At 37.0% G+C, this 18866-nt stretch overlaps 1 protein-coding gene across 1 annotated transcript; it reads left to right on the top strand.

Moving 5' to 3' along the window:
• Positions 1-1418: 1418 nt before the first annotated feature.
• On the top strand, positions 1419-4960 carry LOC311170549 (small nuclear ribonucleoprotein F-like; the record flags this gene model as incomplete). Its single annotated transcript, XM_084232953.1, has 2 exons — positions 1419-1680; positions 4887-4960. 2 exons carry the CDS (start codon positions 1419-1421, stop codon positions 4958-4960), a joined length of 336 nt encoding a protein of 111 aa, XP_084089079.1.
• Between the last annotated feature and the right edge of the window lie 13906 nt (positions 4961-18866).

Below are 18866 nucleotides of genomic sequence, written 5' to 3'. Positions count from 1 at the left end.
TGAATCTGCAAAGATGTTTCAGAACTTGGTGTCATGGAGAGTTTGCCTATTTTTTCTTCTGTGTTTTACATCCTTATCTTTCATGCATTTTGAATTATTTTCATAAATGTTGTGAAAGTGATGTAGTTTCATTCTTTTGCATATGGCAGTCCAATTTTCCAAACACCATTTATTTAAGAAACTTTCCCTGTTCCAGTGTTGCAGATAAGTTGTCCAAAATGTGTGATTTTTATTTTTGGGATCTCAAATCTATTTTATTGGTCTGTGTGTCTGTTTCTGTTCCAGAACCATGTTGTTTTAATTATTTTTTTGTTTTATAGTAAAGTTAAATATCTGGGAGACTATTGCCTCCATTTTTTTTCCTTTTAAGTCATGATAACTTTGACTATTCAGGACCTTTTGCAGTTCCATATAAATTTCAAAAACAGTAGTTCTATTTTTTTGAAGAATGCCATTGAGATATTTATTGGAATTACATTAAAGCTGAGAATTGCCTTTGGTAGGATGGCCACTTTGATAATGTTAATTCTTCCTATCCATGAGCAAATAATATTTTTTCCATTTCTTCTTTTTTTAGCTCATTGTTCACACATAAAAAGCTACTGATTTTTATGTTGATTTTTTTATCTGGTTCTTTCCTGAAATGTTTTATTGTTTTAATTAGTTTTTCTGTGGCGTCTTTAGGATTCTCTATGTATATAAAATCATTTTTCTTTTAAAGATTTTATTTATTTATTTATATATACAAACACTGGGTACAGTCAGAAGCACAGGAGGGTGAGAGGATTCACCAGAGCCGAGAGAGCAGAACACGCAGACTGACGAACCACACTGATGAGGGGAGCAGCAGGCTGCAGGAGAGGTCTGCGTGCCATGTAGGACCCTCGCCGGGGGCTGGGGATCGAACTGGCACTGCAGAGGCTGCGGGTATTTTCGCAACCCAGCGCTCAACCGCTGTGCCACCGGGGAGGCCCATATATAATCGTATTATCAGCAAATAATAACTTCACTTCTCCTTTTCCAAGTTGGATTCCTTTTATTGCTTTGTCTTGCCTATTTGTTCCAGCTAGGGCTTCTAATACTATGTTGAATAGTAGCGGACATCCTTTTCATGTACCAGACCTTAGAAGAAAGTCTTTTAAGTATTCACCATTGAAAGATACTTGCTGTGAGTTTGTCATATATGGCTTTTATTATGTTAACATACATTCCATTTTTCCTCAATTGTTCAAAGGTTTTCATCATAAGTGGATGTTGGCTCTTATCAAATGCTTTCTCATCATCAATTAATATGATCATATGGATTTTCTCCTGCGGCTCCACGGCTCGGGCCCCGCGCTAGGCACTGCGTTCGCGAGGCACGGACGACAGCTGGGTGTGCGGCGGCCGGTAGTTTGCAGCATTTGCCCGCAGACGCGATGAGTTTACCTCTCAATCCCAAACCTTTCCTCAATGGATTAACAGGAAAGCCAGTAATGGTGAAACTTAAGTGGGGAATGGAATACAAGGGCTACCTGGTCTCTGTAGATGGCTATATGAACATGCAGCTTGCAAATACAGAAGAATACATAGATGGAGCATTGTCTGGACATCTGGGTGAAGTTTTAATAAGGTGCAATAATGTCCTTTATATCAGAGGTGTTGAAGAAGAAGATGGGGAAATGAGAGAAGAGCGTCTTTGTGGGGAATTTTTTTTATATATATTTCTAGACAATAAAGATTTGTGTGTTTTTCAACAACAACAAAAAATATGATCATATGATTTTTAATTTCCTTTGTAATGATTGTGTAAATTATATTGATTGATTTTTGGGTCACAGTGGGATTATAATATAAAAATAATAATACAAAAATAATATTATAAAAATAATATTTTAATACATTGTTGAATTTTATTTGCTAAGATTTTATTTAGGATTTTTGTATCAGTGTTCATTATAGATATTGGTCTGTGTTTGGTTTTAGTATCAGCATGATGTTGGCCTCAGAAAATGTGTTTGGAAGTAGTCCTTTCTTGATTTTGTTTAAAGAGTCTGAGTGGGATGGATATTAGGTTGTCTTAGAAACTTTGGTAGAACTTGTTGTAAAGCCATCTGGTCCTGGACTCTTTTTTTTTTTTTTTTTTTTTGGTACAGTTTTGATTACTGTTTCAATTTGCTTGCTTGTGATTGGACTATTCAAGTTATCTATTTCTTCCCTATTCAGTCTTAGATGATTGTAAAACTGTATGAATCTGTCCATCTCATCTATGTTTGTTTTCATATAAGTGTTTATAATAATCTCTTAAAATCCTCTGAAATTTTGTAGTGTCAGATGTAACTTCTCTTTCATTTTTGACCCTATATATTTGAGTTATCTGCTTTTTCTTATTGACATAGCAGGGGTTTGTCTGTTTTGTTAATCTTTCAAAGAAGCAGCTTTTGGTTTCAGTGATATTTTGGACTGTCTTTTTGACATCTAAGCACTTATGCTGCTTCTATGATTTGGTTATTGTGGATAATGCTCCTATGAATGTTTATCTTTTCTATTTTCCTTGCTTCTGAAAATGGTTTCACTTATTTGTTTCAATATTGAAACAAAAACAGAAACACAGATGAATGGTATCTAATGGAGGAAAAATAGACACGCACAAATGTGGACAATTAATCTTTGACAAGGGTTCTCTATATTATATCATCTGCAAATAATAATTTTAATTCTTTATTCCCTATTTGGATAACTTGTAATTTCTCTTCTTTCATATATGATCCTATTTATTTGAGTTTTTGCCCCTTTTTTCTTTGTTAACCTAGTGAGAGTTTTGTCTCTTTTGTGTATTTTTTCAAAGAACCAGTTTTTTGTATCATTAATATTTTGGACTTTTTAATTTCTATTTCATTTATTTCTGCTTTAATTTTTATTACATTCTTTATTCTACTGGCTTTTTAAAGGGTACTTTTCCTAATTATTCAAGACGGCAGTTTATATTGTTTCTATGGGTTCTTTCTTGTTTTGTGATGTGTGCCTGTAATGCTATTCACTTTCCTCTGACTTTGCTGTGTCCCATACATTTTGGATGTTTGTGCCTCACTGATATTTGTATGAAAGTATTTTTTAATTTCTTCTTTGATTTACTCATTAACTCAAAGTTCTTTCAATAGTGTTCTATTCAGTCTCCATGCAATGGGGAGATTCCTTGCTTTCATATTGTAATTGAGTTCTAGTTTGATGCCTTTATGGACAGAGAAGATAGTTTATATGATTTCAATATTCATGTACTTGATGTTTGTTTTGTGACCTAGTGTGTGGTCGATCCTAGATGACCTTTGTGCACTTGAGAAAAATGTGTATTTAGTTTTTGGTCTGTTAGGCCCATGTGTTCTAGATTTTTTAGGGCTATCATGTCCTTACTTATTTTTTGCCTTATAAATCTGTCTATTGGTGAGAGTGGGATTTTGAGGTCTCCTACCACATGTGTATTTTCTCTAATGTCTGTTTTCAGAGATCATAGCAAATCTCTAATGTCTTTTGGTGCTCCTTCATCTGGTGAGTATGTATTAATGAGTGTTATGTCTTCCAGGTGTATTGTCCCCTTGATCATTTTATACTGTCCATTTCTGACTCTTGTTACATTTTTTAGCTGAAAGTCTATTTTATCTGATATAAGAATGGCTGCCCCTGCCTTCTTTTGGTTGTTATTTATTTGTAGAACTGTTTTCCAACCCTTTCCTTTCAATCTATATTTATCTTAGAGCTTAGGTGTGTTTCCTGGAGACAGCAGGTTGGGTTCTGTTTTCTAATCCCATATGCTACTCTGTGCCTTTAGATTGGTGAGTTTAGTCGATTTACATTTAGGGTGATTATTGATACATGGAAGTCTGTTATTACCATCTTGTTTATTATTTTGTGGTTCGATTCAGTACCTTGTTTAGTTCTTCCTGTTCATTCCTCTATTGGTTTGGATTTTAAGTCTTCTTGTAATATTTCTTGGAGTAGGGGTTTAGTAGAATGATTTAATGAAGTTTTTGTTTGCCTTGGAATGCCTTTATTTTTCTCTCATAAAGAAAGGAGAACTTTTCAGGATAAAGTATTCTTGGCTAGAATTTTCTGTCTTGGACTTTTTTGAATATGTTATTGAATTCTTTTCTTGCTTATGTTTTGATGGAGAAGTCTGATGCCTTCTTAATCAGTTTTCCTTTATATGTTATCTGTTTCTTCCCCCTTATTAGTTTCATTATTTCTTCTTTGTCTTGGAATGTTGGAAACTTTACTATTATGTGTCTTGTTGTAGTTTTCCTCTCATTATGGTAGTTTGGTATCCTTCTAGTTTCCTGGACATCTATTTGCATTTCCTTTTTGAAATTTGGAAAGTACTCATCAATTGTTTCCTTGAATAGTTTTTCATTTCTCTTGTCCCTCTCTTTTTCAATTCCTGTAACTCTATATTTACTTCCTCATGGTATCAGATAATTCTTGAGGTTTTTTGCCAATTTTCTATCTCCATTTCCTTTACTTTTTTTGTTTTTTTATAACTGTTTCTTCCAGACTACTCATTTGTTTTTCTATACCATCTATTTTATTTTCATGACTTTTCTAGAAATTTTTAGCTCCTCCATTGATTTTTTTTAATATCCTGAAGTTCCTTTATTTTCTTATTTAAAATTTCTATCTTGTTCAACTGTTTGAGACTGTTTCTCACAGCTTTCTTTTCCTCTTCTGAATATTTTCTTATATCTTTAAGCTTTTAATTATGGCAATTTTGAATTCTTCATCTCTAAAGCAGAGAAATTCTTCTCTGCCAGCATCGTTGAGTTCTGGATGTTGATTTTCTTTCTGTGTTGTATTGTTCCCAGGAGGGCTTGCTTGACCATTTATATTTTTCTTTTTCCCCCATTGTTTGTTTTCAGGTTTGCTCTGCCAAGCATGGGTTGTCCAGATGGGTGTCCAGGCTGCTGGGGTTGGCAAGCATCTCTCTGAGTGAGCCAAAGGCTGAATTCACAGGTGGTCCTATGACTTCTGGTACATTGGATTACTCCCTGACTCAGCATCTGACTGGGCTGTGGCTAGGGGAGTACTACAGAGGTTCAAAAGAATTCTGTTGGTATGGGTGAGGACCATGACTTCTTGCCCCAGGGGTTGTGAGGTTTTGGAAGCCCTATGTCTTTCCCTGAGGTGCATTCCAACTTTCACATGACCAGGCTGATCCTGGCAGAATCCTGTGGAATTTCACAGGAACTCCATTCATCCTTCTTTCAATTCTTTTCCAATTCAGATACTGTTTATATTTTTTTCTTGTCTAATTGCTCTTGCTAGTAATTCTGGTACCTTATTGAGCAGTAATAGTGACAGTGTACATCCTTGTCTTGTTTCTGATCTTAGCAGAATCATTTTCAGTTTTTCACAATTGAATATCATGTTGGCTGTGGGTTTGTAATAATTATTCTTTATTATGTTGATATAAATTCTGTTTATTCCCATTTCATTGACAGTTTTTATTATAAATGGTTGTTGATTATAAAATGACTTAAAATAATCATAAAATTTTTATTTTCCTTTTTCTTGTTTTGTTTAATGACTTTGATTGATATGTGTATGTTGTACCAATCCTGCATCCCTGGCATTAAATCTACTTGGTTATGATGGATGACTTTCATAATATATAGCTGGAATTAATTTAGTAATATTTTGTTGAAGAGTTTATGTGTTTTCATCAAAGATATTGTTCAGTTGTTGTCTTTTATGTGCTGCCTTTCTGGAATAATTAAATGTCTAGAAGGTTGTTATTAATATTTTTCTGACCTCTTTTTTTATAATTTTTTTACTGAATTAGATGTAGATATTTTTTTCTGCTTGCATTTGTCTGAAATTAATTTTCCTAAATTTTAGATTATGTGGCTTTGTGGTCCAAGATAGAGTCCTTAATGTCTTAGAGCTCTCATTTCTGTTTTTTTTTTTTTTTTAATATTTTTGAAGTAGGAGCCACCCTGGTGGTGCGAGGGGTTAAGACACAACCTATGAAGCTATCAGCAGCCACTGCAGTATGAGTTTGATCCCCAAATGGGGAGGAGACCCACATGGACCTGAGACCTCTTCTGACTTGCCTGCTGCTCCCCTCCACAATGTATTTCAGTCAGTCTGCCTGTTCTGTTCCCCACTCTGTCTCTGGTGAGTTCTCTCACCCTCCACACCTCTGGCCTGTACCCCTGTTCTTGTATAAATAAATAAATCTTTAAATAAATAAAATAAAATATTTTTGAAGTATTAAAACCTGTACACATTTTTTTTTTTTTTGTGATTTCTCAGCTCTTTTACCTGTTCCTTTTTATCTGGATTCTCCTTTTCATTTGTCTTTAGTATCTAAATTCTTGTTGCTTTTTTTTTTTTTTTTAACTCCAATACAATAAGTTTCTCCCTTGCATGAGAACCCTGGTTGTTATCAGAGATCATGTCACCCAGTCTGCTTGAATCATTTTCAGATTTTTACTATGGCCCTCCTTATGACCATACACTCTTGGATTGGCATAATGTTTTCTGTGTTCTTATATCATCTGACATTTCTTTCCAGTGAATACCTGTGAATTATGTTGCTCTTTCATTTTCTAGATCCATCAGACACCCTATTGCTTCTCTATGTATTCTTCCACACAGACACTGACACCAAATTTACCTTGTGAATGTTGTTATTTTATTTTACCTTCTTATATTTGAAGATTTGCAGGGCTATTTTGTAACTATCTATGTTGTAAAAGTTGTTTTTGTTCTCTAGTATAGTTGATTGTAGTTTTTATGAAGAGATTCAGAAAGATAATTTTCAAATGAATTTTTCTATGTAGACATGAAGTGATAACCCCAGGGAGATAACAAAATTAAAACAATAAATTATGTTATTCTTCTCATTTTTAAATCAAGTGTTGTGATACAATGGTCAAAATTATTTTTTGTAATTAATATATTTTATTTTATATAATTCTTACATCATTTTTCATTTTTGCACAATGTATGCATTTTCATTTTGGTTATATTCCCCATACAGTTCCACCCCCGTTATTTTTCCCTCCTCTCCTCCCGCCCCACGCCCAGGTAGTGTGTCTCTGGTTTATAGTTGCTTGTTGGTTTCGATTTTTTCTTTATTATAATTGGTCTTTCTCCTGGTCCCCTTATTTAGGTTTTCTGAATTCTTGCTATGAGTGAGACTGTTCAGTACTTTTCTTTTTCTTTCTGGCTTATTTCATTGAGCATGATCCCTTCTAGCTCCATCCATGTTGCTGCAAATTGCATGAGTTTATCTTTTTTGATAGCTGAGTAATATTCCATTGTGCATATATACCACATCCTCTTGATCCAGTCATCTATTTTGGGCACTTGGGATGTTTCCGTAGCTTAGCTATTGTAAATTGTGCTGCTATAATCATAGGGGTGCAGATGCCCTTTTGAATTAATGTTTCTGTGTTCTTTGGGTAAATAGCTAGGAGTGGAATTGCTGGATCATATGGAAGCTCTATCTTTAGTAGGTTGAGGAATCTCCATACAGCTTTTCATAGTAGTTGGACCATTTTGTACTCCTACCAGCAGTGCAGGAGAGTTCCTTTTTCTTCACATCCTCGCCAACATTTGTTGTTGCTAGTTTTTTTAATATGTGCCATTCTTTTTTTTTTTTTTAAAGATTTATTTATTTATTTATTTATACAAGCACTGGGTACAGTCAGAAGTGCGGGAGTGTGAAAGAATTCAGAGCAGGGAGCAGAGTAGGCAGAAGGACCGAAGTACACTGCTGAGGGGAGCAGCGGGCGGCAGGAGAGGTCTGTGTGCCATGCGGGACCCTCCTCCGGTGGCCGGGGAGCAGCCGGGGATCAAACCGGCGCTGCAGAGGCTGCGGGCAGCTTTGCAACCCAGCGCTCAACTACTGCGCCACCAGGGAGGCCCTAATATGTGCCATTCTCATTGGTGTAAGATGGTATCTCATTGTAGTTTTTTTTTTTAAATAATAAATTTTATTTTTATATTCCCCCATACAATTGCAAACGTCCCATTCTGACCCCAATCTCTCCCCTCCCGCCCCCCACCCCCCAAAAAGTGTCTCTGGTTCATAGTTTTTTGTTGATTTTGATTTTCACTTTCTTATAGTTATTCATTTTCCTGGTCCCTTATTTAAGTTTTCTAGATTCCTGCTATGAGTGAGACCATCCGGTATTTTTCTTTTTCTTTTTGGCTTATTTCGCTGAGCATGATCCCTTCCAACGCCATCCATGTTGCTGCAAATTGCATGTGTTTATCTTTTTTGAATGCTGAGTAATATTCCATGGTGTATATGTACCACATCTTCTTGATCCAGTCATCTATTTTTGGGCATTTGGGCTGTTTCCAAAGCTTAGCTATTGTAAATAGTGCTGCTATAAACATAGGGGTGCAGATGTTCTTTGGAATTGATGTTTCTGTGTCCTTTGGGTAAATACCTAGGAGTGGAATTGCTGGATCCTATGGAAGCTCTATGTTTAGTAGGTCCAGAAATCTCCACACAGCTCTCCATAGTGGTTGGACCAGTTTGCACTCCCACCAACAGTGCAGAAGATTTCCTTTTTCTCCACACCCTCACCAACATTTGTTGTTGCCAGTTTTTTTAATATGTGCCATTCTCACAGGTGTGAGATGGTATCTCATGGTAGTTTTGATTTGCATTTCCCTGATACAAGTGATGTTGAACATTTTTTCCTATGCCTGTTGGCTGGTGAAAATTATTTTTAATGCTTCTACCCAACTTTACAGTCAGTAAGAAACAATGTTTAAATATTTCTTTTTTTTTTTTAAAGATTTATTGATTTATTTATACAAGTACTGGGTACAGTTGGAAGTGTGGGAGGGTGAGAAAATTCACCAGAGCCAGAGCAGGGAACAGAACAGGCAGAAGGACTGAAGTACACGCTGAGGGGAGCAGCGGGTGGCAGGAGAGGTCTGCACGCCATGTGGGACCCTTGCCCAGCGGCCAAGGATCTAACCAGCTTGCAGAGGCTGTGGACAGCTTTGCAACCCAGCGCTCAACCACTGCGACGGGGAGGCCCAACAATGTTTAAATATTTCTTTTATTAAATCTGATATGTTGTAGATTTCTGTAAGATGTCAGACATATATTCTAATAATTACTTCCCCTTGGAATAAGTGGGATTTATTACCCCTCTTTGAAGTGCTGTAACATTCATTTCTCATGGCTTTAGTTTGCAGAAGCAACTACTTCCACCCATATTTCACCAAGTCCACTGATTTAGACCTCATTAACTGTGGATCTTTCCTGACATGCACGTTGTGAATGAATACAACTCTCAGTTCTGAGGTCTTTATGCAGGTCAGTGATAACGGCAGCTGCTGGGAAGTTTATCCTTTCAGCAGAATATCATGTTCAGAGTTATTTGTTCTTTATGTCCTGCCCTTTTCCTTCTTGACAGTGAAATCTTTGCCCTAGCATTCTATTACATTGATTCATTTATTTGTCTTTTTTTTTTTTTTTGGAGAGGATTAATTTGTTTTGACATGTGTTTTGTGTAAACAACAAATATATGTATATCCATATATGTATGCTCTTGTATAATATATGCAATGTATAGTTAAAATATTTATGAAATTTCCCATTAGGAAAAATATCACAGCCCTTCACTGCAAACTACATCTGCATGACTTTATGAGTTTCAGGCATAATCCTTATTAATCTTTTAACATAATTCAGGAAGTCTAGCTGAAATAGTTAGGATCCCAAAAGGAAATATATGACATACAGAAATTAGGAAATTTATTGTGAGATTAATTACAAATTTGTGGGTAGTGTATAGAGGCCCGATAGTGCAGAAACCTGTGGCTAAGAATAGTGAAGCTGTTGCACTTCTATGCTGGGAGCAATAAGGCTTAGGGGGACATCACTGGAAGCCAGGAGCTGAGAAAGAGCCACTCTGCCTTGAGAAAGCCAAAGATATTCTTTTGAGAGACAATCAAGTTAAGGTGACTTTGCAAAGAGAGAGTTAGAGGAATCATATCCTAACCATATTTTCTTCCCTCTTAATTTTTTTCTGTCTGAACATCCCTGATAACTGAAAACAACCAGAAAGCAAAATACATGTGAGTCTGTTGGGTAAGAGCAGGATAGAAAGGAGAAAGAATGGGTCTGGGTCTCCCCAGTGGTGCAGAGCGTTGAGCACAGCACTGTGAAGCTGTCCACGCAGCCTGTACAGAGCAGGTTCAATTCCTGTCTGGCCAGGGAGATACCCACATGGGAGCAGGAGTAGGGTTTTCCTGTTAAGTCTTAGCACTATGAAGCTATCCACAGCCACTGCAGCATGAATTTGATCCCCGGCCTGGGAGGTGACCCGCATGGTGCAGCAGACCTCTCCTGTCTTGCCTGCTGTTCCCCTCAACAGTGTTTTTGTCCATCTGCCTGTTCTTCTCCCTGCTCTGTCTCTGGTTAATTCTCTCACCCTCCCACACTTCTGGTCTATAACCCAGTACTTGTATAAATAAATAAACAAACAAACAAACAAACAAATAAATATATATTTTTTACCATTTCATTTCTTATGATTCTTTATTTTTTAATTTAATTAATTATTTATTTTTTTAAACAATATTTTCTTCCCCCCACTCCCTCAGGTTTAGTCCCCATAGAATTTCCTTCCCCAGGGCACCTGTACACCATCACCACAGTATCCTGTTTGCCTCCCTTCCTCCCTCTGATCTCTCTCCCTCCTCCTCCCCTGAAGTATGTCTCTGATTTTTAATTGTCTGTTTTTGCTTTGTTGTGTTTTGTACTGTTATTATTTTTTTTATATTGATGTCTTATTTGGTTCTCCTATATTCCTGTTATATGTGAAACCGTCTGATATTTTTTTTCTTCCTTCTGGCTTATTTCATTGAGCATAATTCCTTCTAACTCCATCCAGGTTGCTGCAAATGGCATAAGTTTATCTTTTTTGATTGCTGAATATATATATATATATATATATATATATATATATATATATATACCACATCTTCTTGATCCAGTCATCTATTTTTGGGCATTTAGGTTGTTTCCAAGTTTTACCTATTGTAAATAGTGCTGCAATAAACATAGGGATGCAAGTGTTCTTTTGAATCAATGTTTTTCTGTCCTTTGGGTAGATTCCTAGTAGCGGAATTGCCGGGTCATATGGTAGCTCCATTTGTAGTAGACTTAGGTAACTCCAGATAGCTTTTCATAGTGGTTGGACCAGTTTACATTCCCACCAGCAATGTAGGAGAGATCCTTTTTCACCACACCCTCACTAACATTTCTTGTTGCTGTTTTTTTTGATATGTACCATTCTTACTGTTGTAAGGTGGTATCTCAATGTGTTTTTTTTTTTTCACTGAAGCTACAGATATTTATTTATTTTTTAATTGAGGTAATGTTTAGATACCTCTATCGTTATTACCACCAGAGTGCACCTATTCAATGTGGTTTTAATTTGCATTTCCCTAATTATAAGGAATGTTGAACATTTTTTCATATGCCTGTTGGCCATTTGCATTTCCTCTTTGAAGAAATGTCTTTTAAGTTCTTCTGCCCATTTCTTGACTGGATTATTTATTTTGTTTTTGTTGAGTCCTGTGAGTTCTTTGTATATCTTTGTGATCAGTCCCTTATCAATTGAATGGAGTGCAAAGATTTTTTCCCAATTAGTGGGGTCTCTCTCTGTTTTGATTAATGTCTTTTTTACTGTACAGAAGCTTTTCAGTTTGATGGAATCCCGGGTGTTTATCTTTGCCTTCACTATCACTGCTTTGGGTGATGAGTCTTTAAAGATATTGTTGTGATCTATGTCTTGTAGTGTTTTACCTGTATTTTCGTCTATATATTTTATGGTTTCAGGTCTTATGTCCAGTTCTTTTATCCATTTTGAGTTGATTTTTGTGCACGGTGAGAGGTAGTGGTCTAGTTTAATTTTCTTGCATGTGGAGGTCCAGTTTTCCCAGTACCATTTATTGAACAAACTGTCCATGTTCCATTGCATATTCTTTGCTCCTTTGTCAAAGATAAGTTGTTCATATAAGTGTGGCTTTATTTCTGGGCTCTCTATTAGGTTCCATTGGTCTGTGTGTCTGTTTTTGTTCCAATACCAAACGTTTTTTTTTTTTAATTATTATTATTATTTTTTAAAGAGGCATATATTTATTTATTTATTTTGCTTGTTTGTTTTGTTTATACATGCACTGGGTACAGTCAGAAGCGCAGGAGAGGCTTCTCCTGGTAATTTGCAGAGCCAGAGCAGGGAGCAGAGCAGGCAGAAGGACCGAAGTACACAGCTGAGGGGAGCAGCGGGCGGCAGGAGAAGTCTGCGCGCCATGTGGGACCCTCCTCCGGTGGCCTGGGAGCAGCTGGGGATCAAACCAGCGCCGCAGAGGCCGTGGGCAGCTTCACAACCCAGCGCCCAACCGCTGCGCCATTGGGGAGGCCCCCAAATGGTTTTAATTTTTATGGCTTTTTAGTATAGCTTGAAGTTTGGAAGCGTGATACCCCTTTTATCCTTTGTTTTCATCAATAGGGCTTTGTCTATTCATGTTTTTTTGTGGTTCCATATGAATTTCATCAGTATTTGTTCTATTTCTTTGAAGAATGTCATTGAGATTTTTATTGGAATAGTATTGAATCTGTACACTGCTTTCTCGAGGATGGCCAGTTAAATAATGTTAATTCTTCCACTCCATGAGTAGGGGATGTCTTTCCATTTCTTTGTGTCTTCTTCAATTTCTTTTAACAGTGTTTTATAATTTTCTTTGAATAGGTCTTTCACCTCTTTTGTTAGGTTTATTCCCAAGTATTGATTTTTTTTGTTTCAATTATAAAAGTGATGGTTTTCTTGATTTCTTCTTCTCCTGATTGATTGTGTATAGGAAGGCTACTGATTTTTGTGTGTTGATTTTGTATCCTGCTACTTTACTGAACTGGTTGATTATTTTGAGTAGTTTTTCTATGGAGTATTTAGGGTTCTCTATGTATGTTATCATTTGCCTGCAAATAGTGATGGTTTTAGAAACTATGTAGTCCACTAGCTAGTTCTCATTAAAGTAGAACTGTATCAGGTTAAGCATATTATATGACCCCTTTCCACTACTAAAATAGAAAGTACTCTTGTTATTTGCTATATATATGATGCTAAATTGTAAGGGTATCTTTATATTTTTACCTCTCTATTCTCTGTCCTTTAAATATTACTCACTGGCTCTTGCTTTTATTTATTTTTTTATTATTTTTTAAAGTATTAGTTTAGTTTTTTTTTAAAGATTTATTTATTTATACAAGAACTGGTGTACAGGTGAGATGCGTGGGAGGGTGAGTGGATTCATCAGAGACAGAGCAGGGAACAGAAGAGGCAGACTGATGAAATACACTGCTGAGGGGAGCAGTGGGTGAAGCAGGAGAGGTCTGCTTTGCTGGATTCTCTCCAGCCAGCCAGGATCAAACCTGTGCTGCAGAGGCTGTGGGCAGCTTCACAGTGCAGTGCTTACCAACTGCGCCACCAGGGAGGCCCAATGGCTCTTGCTTTTATGATTTCATTTTGCATCCTGAAAACCTAGGTGGACACATGAAGAAAGACTTTGAAAAAAAATTAGAAGAGAGACATGGCTGAGAAGTACATGGAGAGGCTTCTCCTGGTAATTTGCAGAGACAATGGCAGCCATTATCTTGATTTTATGTTGGATTATGTGGTATATTTTGAATTTTGACTCTGTCCTCTAAGCTTTCTGGGATCTGCCAACTCCCTTTCTTGTTGTTCCTTGCCAGAAGGTAACTTGGACATGTGGCTAGCTTTTGGGCCTCTGTGTGACCACTTCATGCGTGTTTGGCTGGCCATTTGCCCATGAGAGGATGAGTAGTTTTTGGAGTTTTATTGGGAAGCTATTATTTGAAATCCTTTCTTTTCTTTGTACAACAATGCTTTTAAAATTTTTCCAAAGAGTCTGTTTCCTTTACCGTAATGTGAGTGGGTGGCTGAATCTCTTCTAGAGCATGTAACCCTTTACAGTTTGGTGTCTCTAGGTACCACTTTGTCACATATTAACAGATTTGGTTTTCTTATCTGGGAAAAAAGCCATCTGTGGTTATTCAGTCCTATGGAGAAATATGGCTTCTCTATGACACTCACTACCATTAAGTGCAGATGTAGTTTTTATTTCTCCAGTGTGTTTGTTGTTTGTATATCTTGTTGCTTCACATATGTGTGATTTTTTCCTGACCCTTAGATTAGAAAACATGGTTTTCACCTTGTGGAAAATATGTGTAGGTGTGCAATCCATTTTTAGTCACTAGTTAAGGGATTTTTTTTTTTTTTTAGATTTTTCAAAAGATTTATTTATTTATGCATACAAGAACTTGGGTACAGGCCAGAGGTGGGGCGGGGGTGAGAGGATTCATCAGAGACAGAGTGGAGAACAGAACAGGCAGATCGACTGAAATACACAGCTGAAGTGAGCAGTGGGCGAGCCAGGAGAAGTCTGCTGTGCCTTGTGGGTCAGCTCCCTGGCCGGGGATCGAACTTATACTGCAGTTACTGTGGATAGCGTCACAGGTTTCATCCCAACCCCTTGCGCCACCAGGGAGGCCCTAGTTAAGAGTTTTGATTCATTGATAATGGAAATTATTCTGTAAGGGAATAGTTGTTTTTGTTTCTTTGCTTTCTAAATACTCTCAAGATGATACTTAAAACCATTTGGCAAGTATCAATATGGCATTTAAAGTCTCATGACAAATAGCTTACTTTTTTCCTCCCAATGTCTAATGTTTTTAAAATGGCATATGTAGGCAGCTTTGTGCCATCCTTTGTTATGGTTTATGAACTTGGAGTTTTATTTGTGATCTTTGCTGGCTTACAGGCCTTATTAGTCTCAGGGGATTTTGCAACACTGGCTGAAGTCAGCAATGGTTAATTGATTCTTAAAATTAGAAAATTCATGTTGGGGATTTATAGGGTAAATGATTGTCAGGTTTTTCTGCCCTCCCGCCATCAGCATTGATGATGGATCCTTGTGGCCCTTAATGCATGCCTGATGGTGGGCATTTGGAGTAGGGTGAGGGCATACGTAGGTGGGTACACCTGGGCTGAGACTAGGCTTATAAGGGCAGCATCCTGCCCTTATAAGAGAACAAGCAGGAAGAACAGAACAGAACCAGAAGGAGAAAGAGAAGTAGAGACTACAGGAGACTGCCAGAGAGCCCAGGAAGAGTGAAGATTCACCAGGGGCTGGGAGGACTTCCGGCCTTCCGCGCCCCCCCTACCCCACGCCCCTGCCTGCCTTGTACCTGGTAAAATCCCAATAAAACCCTGCAAAAGCCACCAAGGTCTCCAGGACTCGTCCTTCACCAGTCTGCTCCAATCATCGAGATCCTGCACTCTGCCATCCTGCCTCTACAGGGTTGACAGTAAGATAGATGAAGAGTCATTATTTTTTAAATTTTTTTTAAAGATTTATTTTATTTATTTATGTAAGTACTGGGTACAATCAGAAGCATGGGAGGGTGAGAGAATTCACCAGAGCCAGAGTGGGGAACAGAACAGGCAGACTGATGAAATACACTGCTGAGGGGAGCAGCGGGCGGCAGGAGATGTCTGGGCACCATGTGGGACCCTCACTGGCGGCTGGGTTTGAACTGGTGCTGCAGAGGCTGCGGGCAGCTTCACAACCCAGTGCTCAACCGTTGCGCTACTGGGAGACCCTGAAGAGTCATTATTGAGAAATAAATAGTGATTGTCATTGTAACCCAAATGGGATTTTGGAGTGACTGGTGTTTGCAACTTCTGCATCAGAAAAATTATAGAAATTTTATATAGATTAAATTTGAGGGGTGTTGTTACTGGTAATTTTTTTTCTAAACCATTTATTTGGTAATTTATTTGCCATTTTGATTCTTGGATTGTTTGAATGGTGGTGAATGACAAGTTCTAAAGGCCAGACTTCTTAATAAAGAAGATCTGCTGTGGGAGGCCCTTTATTTGACTGAGAGCACTGGCAATGCAAGTTCATAGGCAGCTGCTTGTGACATGTGTTTACATGAAATAGTTTTGATAATTACCAAGTTTTGATAATTATCTTTGGTATGATGTCATCGATTATAGGGCAAGTTTTGTGACTTCTGTTGTCATTCCTCCCTAGTTTGGGGACTTGATTTGTACTTTGATTTTGATTTTTGCTTTTTCACCTTCTGTTTTCACATTGGAAGGCCAGTTGAACATTGGAAACCCTGAGGTGATGAATAAGACCATAAGTGTCCCTTGATAATTACTCTAGGTAAATTTTTTTCTCTTTCAAAGTATAAGGTGTGTGAGATGGCATCTGGCAACTTGTGGCTTCTGCCTGCAACACTCCACATTTTTCGCAATTTTGTTATGATACCATGGAAAAACCAGGTTTTGATTTTGGCTTTTTAATTTTTTTTTAAGTTTTTACAATTTTGATTTTTGTGTTTCTTTCTTCCCTCCTTCCTCCCTCACTCCTTCCCTCCCTCTCTCCCTTCCTTCCTTCCTTCTTTCATTCTTTCATTTATAGGCCTGTGGTATTTTCCTCTTTTGTCTATTTGAAGACTGTTTTTGCAGGTGCATGTACAGTTTGCATAGACAAACAGCTTGACTATTTACATGTGAGTGAACATGACTTTCCATCAGTCCAGTGATGAAAACAATCTAGCTTCAAAACTAGGGTTTATCTTCACAAGGAAGTAAAGAGAAAGCATTGTGTTTTGCAAATACAAGTAAAACTACAATTGCATAAGATGTTCCATATAGGTTAATGAAAGCTAAAAGAAATTTCTGCACCTATATGTTGCATATGTGCACATATTCCTCTTCGTATCTAATTATCCCGGACTTTAGAGATTATGAAATTGGTATAGATGGTGTCTACAAAAATTTTGAGTTCAGAAGTATAATGGTAACTAGTATATATGCTCCAAGAAACACAGCCTGGGAAAATGGTTAATGGAAACCAATTTAAAATTTATGGGTTGGATTGAAACATGTAGTGGTATTGAATATAATTACTTTTTTCTATCTGGAATATTGATGTTGGGTCCATGAAATCTTTTTTTTTTTTTAATAGAGGCATGTTTATTTATTTATTTGTTTGTTTGTCCATTTGTTTTGTTTATACATGCACTGGGTACAGTCAGAAGCACGGGAGGGCGAGAGAATTCACCAGAGCCAGAGCGGGGAGCAGAGCAGGCAGAAGGACCGAAGTACACTGCTGAGGGGAGCAGCGGGCGGCAGGAGAGGTCTGCGCGCCATGTGGGACCCTCCTCTGGTGGCCAGGGAGCAGCCGGGGATCGAACCGACGCCGCAGAGGCCGCAGGCAGCTTCGCAACCCAGCGCTCAACCGCTGCGCCACCGGGGAGACCCTCCATGAAATCTTTTAAACATTGGGTAAAATGGGAGATGGGAAATTTATGGGTTTTCTTTGACAGTTAAAAATTCATGAATAGAATCAATATAAAAAGTTAAGGTTTGAATGTGAGTTGTGCAGGTGAGTTTAGCTGGAGCTTTAATAATAGTTAAATTTTATCGTAATTCTTATGACAAAATTTCCCATAAATCTAAATTGGAAAGTACTGGCCATTTTTAATTAGATTGACCAGAGGAAATTTTATGAAACCTCAGTAGAGCTCCTGAGGCATGCCATACAATTTCTCCATTTCCTCATTGGAAAGACACCAGATGAATTTGACATATTTCACATTTATCTTATAAGTTGGAATTTAGTGGAAAGCTTTTTCACTTGGGGGAAGTATTTAACCTTGGTATATACAAAAATATTAACATTGATGTTTTAAATTTTACATGAAATTTTTCAGTGTTTGATATGTTCTGATATGTATTCATTGTCATCCTGAAATATTATGTCATATTATTGACAATGTCCTTGTCTATAATGTTATTATCAGATTTTAATCTTTGTTATTTCAAAGTTTTGACATTTGCACAATTTTCTTCTGGAGAAATTACAGGAGAAAGACCTCAACTCATGCTAACTGATGGGACTTAAGAATGAATTTTCTGGAGATTAATATAATTTTTAAAAGATTTGTTTGGAATGATAATTTATTTTATTTTTATAAAATAAAAATTTTATTTTACTCAAGGAAATTTTTTTCTTCTTTTAGCTGACAAGGATCTGCAGCAATGTTAAATTGCATTATTGTGAGCACAACTAACTTGTATTTGCATTTTCTCCCTCTCCTTAATAGCATCATATTATGGAAAAATAATATTAAGTATCCTTATTACTCATGGCACTGTATTTAGCTGCATAATTTCAATGGGGGAATTATATTTGTTTCTCCTTAAAGTATAAATTTGGAAAGATGGTTTATTGCCAAGGCTTTTATTGCAATGACTTTTGGTAGCTAAAAGTGAGCAGAGCCAAGAAGAAAAGAACTTTCTCTACTGTCTGTAGAGTTCATTACCTCCAAAGAAGGGCTAGAAGATTGCCTCTGTTGGCAGGATTGAAGGTACCAGAAAGGACCTTTGGGAACCTCAAGATGTTGCATGTGCAGCCTGGTCTAGTGAGTACTTACCATTGTTTGGCTCCTGAAATCCATACATGCTGAATGCTGAGTGCTCAATCTATGATCTCTTATGGACAACTCTGACAAACCAAACATAGTTTTTGCTTCATTATTCTATCCTGTGAACTTATGCAAAAATAAGTAAAATGTATTTGAATTAGATTTAGTTTACAAATGCATTTTACTGTACTATTGGATAGAATTGAGATGAAGTTGGGGAGAAAATGATTTTAACAGTAGAACCAACCATTCTTAACATTTCTCTCTCTTTTTTTTCCTTACTGATTTTTTTCTGATATTCTGTTTATTATTTTGACTAACATCTCTAGCATTA

This window comes from Talpa europaea (genome assembly GCF_964194135.1).
Source record: "Talpa europaea genome assembly, chromosome: 5".
NCBI lineage: Eukaryota > Metazoa > Chordata > Mammalia > Eulipotyphla > Talpidae > Talpa > Talpa europaea.
This window is presented reverse-complemented; position numbering and strand designations above follow the sequence as displayed.